General features: G+C 41.8%; 1 protein-coding gene across 2 annotated transcripts; it reads right to left on the reverse strand.

Moving 5' to 3' along the window:
- Positions 1-1,069: 1,069 nt before the first annotated feature.
- tmem39b (transmembrane protein 39B) lies at positions 1,070-8,277 on the reverse strand. Of its 2 annotated transcripts, none has more exons than XM_041240713.1 (9): positions 8,080-8,277; positions 6,159-6,326; positions 5,468-5,687; positions 4,976-5,059; positions 4,388-4,542; positions 3,704-4,040; positions 2,954-3,141; positions 2,232-2,352; positions 1,070-1,437 (listed from the first exon to the last, which is right to left on the reverse strand). In XM_041240713.1, the coding sequence occupies exons 2-9, from the start codon at positions 6,284-6,286 to the stop codon at positions 1,204-1,206; spliced, it is 1,467 nt and encodes a 488-aa protein (XP_041096647.1). In that variant the 5' UTR covers positions 6,287-6,326; positions 8,080-8,277; the 3' UTR covers positions 1,070-1,203. The 2 variants fall into 2 exon arrangements, with proteins under 2 accessions (XP_041096647.1, XP_041096648.1); XM_041240714.1 differs by having other exon boundaries at positions 6,159-6,344.
- Between the last annotated feature and the right edge of the window lie 3,785 nt (positions 8,278-12,062).

Here is a 12,062-nt window from a genome sequence, read left to right on the forward strand (position 1 = left end):
GTTTTATTTATTTAGGTTATCTGTTGGTTAACGTTTGCAGTGAAATGTTACAGGAACTGCAGTAATTCATTGAGAGTCAAAAGTATTAGGGGGGAGAAAAAGTATGAGAGGGCCGGTTTGCCAGTTTGATTTGCAACCAAGTGAAGGAACGCCCTGAGGAAAAAGCTGATTCCTGGAGTTTGTATTGATAGTGGCATGATATATCAGACATTCTGTTCTAGATCTCCTATGAACACTTACGGCAGTGCTAGAATGGGGTTCTTTGGAACCACAGCATGCAAAGTTTTATTGCTGTTGTCAATGGGTTTTTCACTTCAGCAGCACAGTGTGTTTTCCAACACAGCTTAATGGCAAGTGTCAAACTTCAGTTCCAAACAAAAGAATAAGCGTGAATCAAAACAGATGCACACTGTTCCGCTTTCCTGCTACTCCCTGTTACCCAATCAAGCCTTTGGGTAAGAAAGTTTCAGTGAGTCCACAGAATACTGTTGAACAAGAGGAAACCTGCACCTACATAAAGGACAGGTTTAACCGCAGGGTTTGCAGCTCCAAGTTTAGCCTGAACTTTGTTCAGGCAATCTTTCTTTGTTCTATTTTTGCTGCTGATAATAAATTAAGACTCTTCTCTTGTTTGGCCAATCCTGTATTATGTACTGTTCCTAATAAAGTGTCAGTCTGGGTATATTTGGTGGCGAGTACAAGCTCTCTGGATAGAGTGCCTGCAAAGGCACAGCACACTGCAGAAAGAATAATGCCTTCTCAAAGTAAAGGATTCCTTCTATTATGATTCCACACAACACGGAATCCACCCTTTCATGCATGTAATACAGAAAATACCAGGAAAAAAAAGCATTTGCATTTTCCATATGACCCCATACATGAAAGGGTTAAATCCGTTGTTACTGTTCTAGTGGTAATGTTATTGTTCAACAGTAAAGAAAAAGTCACTCCTAATGTATTTTCCTAAAAGGTTATTACAATTTTGAGACACAGTTTCATCGGTCTTTAAAAGGCACACAGAGCAAAGCAGTAAAAAAAAAACACACTGACACCAGAGAAATTAGGAAAGTACATCTTTCAGGGAATACAAAAATATGATTTGTTTTTAATTATGGCAAGTGACAAGAAAAAAAAAAAGCATTTGTAACAAAAATACAAAGCTCTGCCTTCTTTTAAAGCGGCTCCATCATCACACCCGCCAGTTTAGGTTAATCTGTGGTCTGCGCGGCTCGTGGAATAGGCGTACGCTTGCCCCAAGACAATCCGGTCCCGGAGAAGCTTAAACAAAGCGTAGTAATTGCTGAACAGTATTAAAGCCAACGAGATCATTTGGTGCCACTTTTCTGAACATATTAAAGAATACAGCTGGTAGAATATCATCGCTCCTTCCAGAATGATGAGGATATTCAGTATTCGCAAAGGTTTGTTGAAGAAAAACTGAAAAAAAAAGATGGACAAAAAAAAATATATTTATATAGCAGACATATTTGAAAACATGTTTTGCATATTTCCTAGGACACGATCCATATCTAGATATTTAACACACTGCAGTTGCCTTGCATTCCATCTCTGCTTGGTATGCTGCCCAGAGTAGCAAACAGCCCTATGGTTAACCCTGGGCAGTTCTGTTGAAATCACAGCCCTTTGCATGATCATATCAGCATCATAAATCAGAAAAGTCCCAACTCATGATGACAAAAAGGGGAAATGCTTATTCCCCCCCGCCTCTGTCAGAAACTGCAATACAATTTCATTGCACAGCATGCAGACTGCCACGGGAAATAAATGATCAATCAATCAGACACAGGGCTTTTGTGCTGTACATGATCAAGCACAGTAAAACCCTGCATAGCGCTCCCTTTGAGCTGCTCAAATCAAACAAAAAGGACAGTTTACATGAAACAGACTCTAGATAAGGATATACCATTGCCAATGACAGAATATTAATCTCAATGACATACTTCTACATTTACTTAGAGAAGAGGCTGCTAAACACGTAGTGTCTGGTACGGTTTTTAAAATACATCACATTTACAAAAATGGTTACTTTTCACCATAGAAGCCCATGTTGACTATGCCATCCCATACGTGACTTGTAAAATGTTTACAATATAAGCAATGCAGAAAGTGAGTGAATTGGTAGCTAAAGGGAGGAGGAAACTACTTTTGGAACTGTAAACTAACTGGACTGCCAACGTGCATGCATTCCATTCCAGAATCGCTGTACTTACATAAAACCGATAGTGAGAAACATCTGATGGAACGGCCACATTGTAGTGACCCATTGCCTTGTACACATTCTTGTTGTGTTTCACCAGCACCCCTTGTGGCCACATGTATTCTTCTGTCCATCTAGAACAAAGAGGGGAAAAAAGTGTATTTGTTAACACTGAAAGAGGCACATACAGGCAACTTTAATACACAGTGGATAGTCAAGGAACGTGGGGTACTCTGTTCTGACTCGGTAATGCTTATTTAAAGGTTAGGAAAAAAGAAAGGCTTACTGAAGCGTTGACACTTTAAAACCTTAATCACTACAATTTGTAAAGCACTGTCTGCAGCTAAATGTGTACCGGCATTAATCTGAAGGGAAAGGAGCGGAATAAGCAAAAAAAAACCCAAAACAATATTAATCACACTGACAATACTGCTAACGAGAGATGAGAAATGTAATTCTCTTGTAAAGGTGTTCACGCCCTTATAAAAGTACTGCCGCTGTATTTTTGCCTGGTATTTTTGAAGTGTTCCTCTGCTTATAGTACACATTTACCATAGTGTACCTTAGCTTTCCATGTTTATCAACACAGCATATCTCCCTATTCTTCACAATGCTTCCCTGTGCTTTACCATGCTTTCACTGAGCTACGCTTTGCCATGCTTTTTACTGTGGGAACCTTTTCTAAGGGCAATGGGGCTCTGCTTGGTCTAGGAAGGTGCTGGAAGGATTTCTCACGGGTGCTGCAGGACGTTGGAGCACAGAGCCGGGTCCACTTTCTGCCAGCAGCCCAGGTGTGCTGCCGCCTTGTGCAGCAGGTCACAGTATCGAGGAGGGAGCAGGTGCCTCATCAGTATGACCGAGGTGCTGACGGAGACCAGGACGAACAGTTCACATGACCATCGCTTATCATAGTACTGTGTGCTCTGCAAAGACAGGTCAAGATAGATTAGATTGCGGATCAGAGGTCCTCCCTGTTACCTCAAGGCAATTATTTTTTGCTTTTTTTTAACTGGGTGGTAAAAGCGTGCCTGCAGTGGGAGTCTCATTCTACTGTCGTCACCTGCAGTGGGAGTCTCATTCTACTGTCGTCGCCTGCAGTGGGAGTCTCATTCTACTGTCGTCGCCTGCAGTGGGAGTCTCATTCTACTGTCGTCGCCTGCAGTGGGAGTCTCATTCTACTGTCGTCGCCTGCAGTGGGAGTCTCATTCTACTGTCGTCGCCTGCAGTGGGAGTCTCATTCTACTGTCGTCGCCTGCAGTGGGAGTCTCATTCTACTGTCGTCGCCTGCAGTGGGAGTCTCATTCTACTGTCGTCGCCTGCAGTGGGAGTCTCATTCTACTGTCGTCGCCTGCAGTGGGAGTCTCATTCTACTGTCGTCGCCTGAAGTGGGAGTCTCATTTCCACCCCGCAGCTGTTTATTGAGAGAGATGTACTCAACAGCCTTGGTTCCTGATAGAGACCCCAACACATCCAAGTGGGACGGACCTTTATAAACCAGACAGGAACAAAGGCCACGTAGTAGGCACTGAGCATGGCGCTGACCAGCACCTCCTTCATCCTCCAGTTGAAGTCCATCTTGAGGTACTCCACCTCTTTGCGGATGAGGTCTGGGGACAGGCAGCAGGCGTGGGAGGGCATGGCCTCCGCCCCATTCAGCTGGTTGGCGTGCTGCTTCCACGTCTCCTTCAGCACTGTCAGGTAGTCCTTACTCCTGCCATTCACCAGCCCGGGTTCTTTGGGCCCGAAGCTGGTGACCGGGGACAGGGGGCTGGATCTCTGGAAGTCACAGCTCAAGCGGAACAAAGGGATGTACATCCCGAACCTTAAAAAACAGAAGGCAATGAGACGAGGAAAAGAGGAGCGGGATTGCAAAGTCCTAGGTCTTTTATTAAACACTCACAGATAAAATGTCTCTAAGCAAAACTAAATTAAAAATCTAGCCTATTGCAGATACAGTATATGAAAAAAGATAGTATAGTACTTTGAAAAACTTTCCGTACGTTTCACATTTGTGTGGTTTAATGATGGAGCAACAAATATCTGAATACCAATCTGCTGTTACATGCCATCATAACAATTAACTGCTTGTTCCGGACAACTGAGAGGCGAATATCTGTGAGCGTAGACTGCAGTTTGATTGAAATAAACACATCTGAAAAATCCACTTACGGGTAACACAGAAATAACAGGTTTAGGGCAGAGTAGGTCCTAAAGAGATAAATCAAGGACCGGCACAAACTCCACCCGGTGCCAGTCAGAACTGCAAACCGTGTCGTCACGAGGAAAACAGACTGTGGGAAAGAGATCTTTGTACTCTGGGAAGCCTGCGCGGGGGGGGAAATGGGAAAAGAAAAGTTTTACGGAAACGTGTGCAATAAAAACAACCCGCCTGTTGATTCGACCAAACAAACATCTAAAAGCCACAACAGGAGGGATTGTTTTTTTAGAACCCTGCGGCTGGTCTCGTAAAACATCTCAAGTATTAAGTTTAAGCATAATACTTCAGCAACACATTTTCCCATAACTAGAGCACGGTACTGACTTAAATATGTTAAGCTGCTCTTTGCAACAGCCTTAAACTCAAGGAACACAAGGGGAAACCTACAGGGAAATTTTACAAAAGGTGTTTTACGCAACTGGATTACCCCTAGAGAGATCTAGATATAAAACAAATCTAGCTGTGGCTTGTCCTGGCAGGGTACAGGCGGGATCAAATCACCTTTAAACAGCAACAGGAATGCTGAGTGCTAATCTTACCTCTTTCACAATGGCTGCGATCAGTCTCCGCGCCAGCACAACGACGGTGAAGATTAACAAATTGTAGTCAATGAGGTAAAAGTTCTGCAGGAGAAAGAAAAACACCCAGATTCAAAAACTTGCAGGCTGGTAACAATTAAAGGTTTAAAAGACAATAACAGTTTTGCCTAACATTTATCTGAAAATTAACTGACTATACTTTGATGCACTGTAGTTGAATTCTGTACGTGAAAATACAACAGTAATATAGAAAAACTAAATCAAGTTACTTTCCACACCAAATATATTATGACATAGGGATGGAAATAAGACTCACACTGCATAGCACCCACTCCAGGTTTTAATACGTGCTTGATTAGCCCCAGTGTATAGGTAGCAAGCTCAGGTGCATCTTATTAAACTAAGATAGTAAAACCAAGATGGATCGAAGTGCTGTGCAATGGGAGTCAGGCCCCTGTGATGACAGCTATCTGTGCAGGGTGTGATTCTCACCAGAGAGGTGTGTGAGGGCGGGTGTGAGGGAGGGTACCACCACACAGTTCTGTAGATGTTGATGTAATGGACGAACAGAGCCAGTAGGTGGCAGAAGAAGAGGTGCAGCTCGAACAGCACGCTCTTGTCGATGGGCAGCTCCGGGATCTTGCAGTGTTTCAGGGGGATCACAGTCTGAGTCGCCAGCGGAGGGCTGGAGATCCCTGTACCTGAGCCACTCCTGCCCAGGAAACAAAACACAAGAGCAGCATGGATAAGAAGCACATTCAGCTTGATCAGCGATAGGTCTAACCCTTTGCAAACGGCCCATTATAATTGAAATCCAATTAGATCGATGACTGCAAGTGACAAGTCTGTTCTTGTCTTTCAGATTAGCATAAAAGCCTTCAGACTTTAGACAATGAACCAAAATGCAGTTAGTCAGGTCTACTGTATAAACCAAGTGCAATATGTATTTATTTTTTTGCAACCTTTATGTTTTTTTGCTTTCAGCGATCACAAATTCAAAGCTTACCTGAAATCATGCTAAATCACCAACTAACATTACTGCTGTAAAATACCCATAGGAGAAACCTCAGGGATGAAACACCACTCAAAACACATTAGCCACTAGAGATCAAGCCACGACCTCAAAAGGGTCAGATTTCAGAGTGAGCAAAGGGTTTAAACAGGGCGTCTCTGCCCTCTTTACCTCGTCCGGGACCGCACTCCTGTGACGGGGGCGCTGGTGGAGTGGTTGCTGTTGCCGACGGAGCCGGTCTCATTCAGAGGGGGGCGGCAGTAGGATGTTCTGTTCGGCCCTCTCCTTCCCCCTGCCATTCCAGAACAGGCCGGTGTGTAAAGGGCTGCGTCTTCCCTTCTACAGCGTCGGTGCAAACCCAAGAGCAAAGAAGGATTCATACAGTAATGAGTTACACACATTAAAATGACGTGTATGTTACTGCAAGGCTACCAGACTACAAACAAAAAAAAAAAACCTGATGGTGCAGTCTCTGCAATTCTAAATATATCAAATAAATGTCACGGTTGTGGACAGAAGCTACTGTACCTGTAACCAGCAAAACTGGAAGCTAACATTTTCCAACTAAGATTATGTTGTCATTTTACAAAGGAAAGTTCTGTTCTGTGTGTTTCTATCAAATACAATACTACATGACTAATAGAAAGCTATTGGAATAGCCAAATGTCCCTATGTTAGTATGACTTTTTTTAAGGAAGCTTTCTTCAGCTTTCCAGTAATTTCTCAGGATAGTCACAAAACCAACAAGCCCAACCCAAAACTGTCTTTCTAAACTTTAGTTACCCTGACACCTGGATCTTCATGTTTATGTTCTGCCAGTATTGCAGAAACAACAAAAAATATATTTAAAAAAAACAAAGAAACTCCAATTACTGAGTGATGTTGGGAGCGAGAGCGTCGCTTTAAAAGCAAGCGGTTTTCTGCTTCAGTGAACTGCTACAGTAGCTTGCTGCTCTGTAATCTCAGCTTGGAGAATTTAGGATTCAATCATTCACAAGACCTGGGATCTTACAATTTAAACCTGCTGTCTCCGGTCTCATCTGCTTCTGTGGGTTTTTAAAAGCAAAACAAGACATAACAACAAAGCCCCTTCTGTTCTGATATGAAGGCTTTTGTTATATAGACTTCTCATTTTTGACTCATAAAAGAAACTAGATGCTATAGCAAGGCTTGCTAATGCATTGTAAATGAGGATGTCATTTGTATTATTATTATTATTATTATTATTATTATTATTATTATTATTATTATTATTTAAAAGCAGGTAAATACTGTCATATTTGTATCCTGTCTGCTTGTGTTTACACTGATCCAAGTACTTGACTGGTACAGGACTCCTATTGCATAGCAGTTTTATCCATTCCAGGTTACACCACAAGCTTGATTAGCTACAACCAAATAAGTTGTGTCTTAGTAAACTGATTGTAAAAATCGCAGGCTCATATTACATTTTAAATGTGTAACTTTGACAACAGTAACTGGCAACAGGACAATCTACTGCAGAACACAGTTCCCAGTGCTTACAGAGAATGGCTCAGTCTTGCAAAAGAAAACGCATGTTTATCGTGTGCAAAAAGAGCTGGTAACATTTTCCTGCTTATGGACTGTATTATTACAATCATATCAAAGACAACAATATTTACACAATGGGCAGGCAGAGGAAGTATCCGTTACTCTAAACATCCACGCATGGCTGATTATAAAATCAAAATATTATTGTGTCATTTGACCACTGGCAAATGTACGAACATGTGTTATGCCTAATTATTTTAACATCGTTGACGTCTCAGTGACAGAAATCTCTAGAAAACTGTAGCTTCTGGTTTAATCACATGACCATGTTCATATTGCTGTAACCGAGGAACAGAAAGGAAGCCAAACGTTTCGAAGCGTCTACAGCAAATGCATTAATGTAGGCACTGTGTTTTCTTTATGTTTTTGTGCCCCTGTCTATTACTGCTGTAATAATATGCACTGACGGACAGTTTTCAAAGCGATCTCTGCTTCACCAGACCCTAGTTAGTGTTTATATACAACAACGAACAAGGCCTACCGACAACATTCAAATTAAAATAGGAATCTGCTGCCTTACCGGCTTGCTGCGAGCGGTTTTATATCAGGACAGGGCTGAAGTTCATGAACCGGGACGCTAAACAGTCTGGATAGGTCCTTTATTGGGATGTGTGTGTGTGTTTGTCTGTTTTTCAACGAAAGGGAACAGCACTTAGCATTCTGCAAGCTTGAACCGGCCTCAGTGCGACTGCTGCCAGGAGGGTGGCGCGGACGCGATGGAGGACAGGGTGCAGGAAGTGCCCCCCCTTTTTTTTAAAGAGACAGAGAGGTACATTTTTTTTTTTTTTTTTTTTTTTTTTTTGTACTCAACGTCTGCAAGACTTCCGTCTATTACAAACAGTCCCTGTTATCCGTGTTCATGTGTACGCGTTCTCCGGGGCAATATTGCGGCTTGTAAAACACAAGCCTGGTTGCACAAAATGCAAATACAGATAGTTTATTTATTTTTTTAAAGTAAAACAAATGCAGATGGCAGGTCTTAATACCGTTACCCTGGCTGTGGTTTGTATCGGTGCTAGGTAAATTAGTAGATACACGCATGCATGCAATGGTTTGATTTTCAATCTATTCCAAAATATGTACTGCAATGGTATAATGCAGCATTTTAAACATTACAATAAATATTGCATACTGTGCCTACTTAATGCATTTATTAGTACCGCATTACTGCGTAACAATACTGCAATATAGATAGCTGAGTGTCATTTTTAAGAGACATAACCGTGTTCAGCTTTTTCCAGAGGAACGTGATGTACAGTACTGTAACTAGGGACGCTGTTGTTAGGGCAATCCAACATTCCTCCCCTCTTGCTAGTGCTGATAAGGAGGACAAGGCTCAATAGAGCAATATCAACTCACAGGTGTAAAGCAGAAACGCTGGCGTTGCACCACTGCTGTGCAAATAAAGCAAGTCCTCCTCATTCTGCCCACTATAATAATTCACTCTGCAGTGCTCTTTATATCTGTTAATATTAATCACTGTGTAAAGATATGAGTTGAGCCTAGGCAATGAACACACTATATGGACCAGTGAATAATAAGGTGAGTAACGCTGCGATGACAGTTTAGAAACACAGTTGAAATCCCTGCTTTGCACTCCTTGAAGAGTTTTGGTCTGAACCTGCAGATGGCGTGTTGTTCCTACCTTTAAAAACCAAACACACAGAGAGCAGAAGTGTCCCATAATAAAAGCATTGCAAGGTGCAATAAACCACGGTAAAAGCACAGGGAAGCGTTATAAAGAGGCACGGTAAAGCACGGGGAAGCGTTATAAAGAGGCACGGTAAAGCACGGGGAAGCGTTATAAAGAGGCACGGTAAAGCATGGGGAAGCATTATAAAGAGGCACGGTAAAGCATATTCATAAACATGGCAAACCCGGGTAAACTGTGTTAAATGCACGGTATTGCCATGTGAAAAGCGTGGTAACACTGCAAAAATACCATGCAAGTAAGGGCAACAGCAAAAACACGTGTTGCCTTTTATGTGTTATTTACAATGGGGAATTGTAAGAGCATTGCTCAGTTTTACTAGAACGTGTTCATTACTTACATCCCTGTGCTCTGCAGTACACAGCAGTCCTTCAAGGGCTCCTATAGTACTGGAATGGATTTGGTGTCTGACTCCGACAGAAAAGCAATGACTCCAATAATAATATTACAAAGAAATAAGAAACATCCTACAGTTCGTTAACATCTGTAACTGAGGTCTGAAGCCTTAGAACAACTCAAGTGAAAACACAGGGGTGTAACAAGCTCCGATGTGTCTTATTAAACTCATAGATTGGATCAAACTGCTATGCAATGGGAGTCTTTCCATCCCTGAAGCACCTTAACACAGGTATATCAGTAGAAAACAGCACTATCAGAGCAATTGCAACAACCATTACAGGCATCATACAAATAATGGCAACGCTGGTCTGTTAAACATGCTGTAAAGAGCAGTCTGAAAGTGCAATCTGTAAACACATTGCCATTTCTTACTACTGGATTCATTTTAAAAGATCAGCTTCCTCGCCTTAACCTTGCTCCCTGCAAGGCAGACTCTGCCGAGGAAACTCCTTTTATGTGAGACATATCAGTGAAGTTGTAACCTCAGTCCAATCCTTGATCCCCAGATTGCTGACTCAGATCACTGATTAGAACTAGCCAGCTTTCCTTTCATATACTGTACACAGCTGTGCGCTCCTGGAGCTTGGCAGAGATGTCTCTATTTTAGCTGAACCGCCTTCAGGAGCTTCCTTTAACTGTCTGACTGACAGATCTGTGTCTGTACCAGAAAATCACGGTTCTGTGCACTCTGCAGGGCGATCTATATAAAGGGGTCCTTGATTGAGCAATCCTGAACCCGACGGATTATTGCAGAAGAAAGCTTTTTAAAACTGCACCGTTCCACAGTCATGTTCAATTTCACACTAGAATGTAATTCCAGAGTCTGCCTGCTGCACTACACATTGTACAATTACGTGTCTCCTGAAGAAATATAGACTTCACTATTTCAGCTACCAAAAATGTAAAATGCCTTTAATTTTCACTAGAGGGCAGTCTTGCATTAAAGGTTTGCTCACTCGAACTAAGCTGCTTACAGACACAGAGGGAATGGCAGTTCTGGTAATGATGACATGCACACCGTGCATTAAATAAAAAGAATTATGAGGCGACAGGAAAAGACGACATGTTAGTTATTTATCACGGCGTAAGAAGCTGGGTGAAATGCAGATCAGAGGTCTCTGGATTACACATGCATACCTGTGCCTCTTACATGATAAAGACAAATGGTGTAATTTGGAAATATCATCAGAAAGTATATTGATTTATATCAGTAATATAACCAGATCAGTCGGGAGGCCCTATTGACAGTGATATAGCAGGTGTTTTCCTTTTAGATTAAAACCACTGCATTCCAGATATTTTTTTCTAACTAGTCAGATTAAAATAAACCAAAGCTGACAGACAAATCAATTTTTTAAAATGTATTTGCCAAATCAATAATAATAATAATAATAAATACATAAACTGCAATCTGTTTTCATGGTTCCTCCTAGTTTAGTATGAAGTGATTCACCAGGAAAAAGGATCCACTAAGATTAACATGCAAGTTGCTTCAGGTATAAGACTGGTAGAAGCATTTTATAAGGGCTGAGAATAGGGGCTCTGAGAAGTCATGGTAAGCCATGCATGAAATGATCAGGGTATACCAGGAGAACACGCCCCACACCAGGGTATATCAGGAGAGCATGCCTGAACATGTCCTAATAAAGTGGCCAGCCAGTTTACATTCTGCTAACGCTGGTAAAGGCATTTACATTCTAGTTTCTTAAATTTTTACCCCAGAATAATTTTTTTTAAAAAGTTATGGAAGGCTACAAAATATTTATAATAAATTCCCAAGTGAGAGGTGGTCTATTTCACATTGATTAATAAAAGCTAAACTAGATTTATTTTTCCCCTGAAGGGGATGTGCATAAGCAAGACTCACAGCATCTAAATCCAAAATGAATGAATATGCCCAGTGGAAATACCGTCAAAACAGCTTTTGTTATAATGAATTATTTCCTCATATATGCCCATTCCCTGTTTTTCCCTGCATGGTTGTCTTTTTTTTATATCGCTAGCGGTTAACAATATGGTTAAAACAATCTTATCTCCTGGAGGAGGTGAACACACAGACACCCTGCCAGCGAGACGGCTCATTTCGGATTCATAAATACCTTGCAGCAGTTTCATCTTCCACCTTTAGCCTGTCAGTCAGCATTCCTGGGAGACTTCATGCAGCTTAAATGAGCTGCCTGGCGTATCGTCTTTAACTAGCCGCTGCTGCACATCTCTCTCATTTATTGTAGTTTTTGTGTTTGTGCGACCAGGAGGGCTGCAGTACATTCATTAGCAGGAATGTAAAAATTCCCAAATTCCAATCCTGATTATCCAGGAGAAGGCCACTCCAGTTCCCATTAAAGTGACCACGCCCTCAGGTGAAAAGCCCTCCTGTGGGGTATGTCTAAGTA

The sequence above is a fragment of the Polyodon spathula genome, unplaced genomic scaffold (assembly GCF_017654505.1).
Source record: "Polyodon spathula isolate WHYD16114869_AA unplaced genomic scaffold, ASM1765450v1 scaffolds_665, whole genome shotgun sequence".
Classification (NCBI taxonomy): domain Eukaryota; kingdom Metazoa; phylum Chordata; class Actinopteri; order Acipenseriformes; family Polyodontidae; genus Polyodon; species Polyodon spathula.

Bases quoted from the DNA above. Each gene is read 5' to 3' on its own strand.
- tmem39b (XM_041240713.1), bottom strand. From the start codon at position 6,286: ATGGCAGGGGGAAGGAGAGGGCCGAACAGAACATCCTACTGCCGCCCC. The intron at 5,688-6,158 runs GTAAAGAGGGCA...TTTCCTGGGCAG, and splicing joins GGAGTGCGGTCCCGGACGAG to GAGTGGCTCAGGTACAGGGA. The intron at 5,060-5,467 runs GTGAGAATCACA...TTTCTCCTGCAG, and splicing joins CGCCCTCACACACCTCTCTG to AACTTTTACCTCATTGACTA.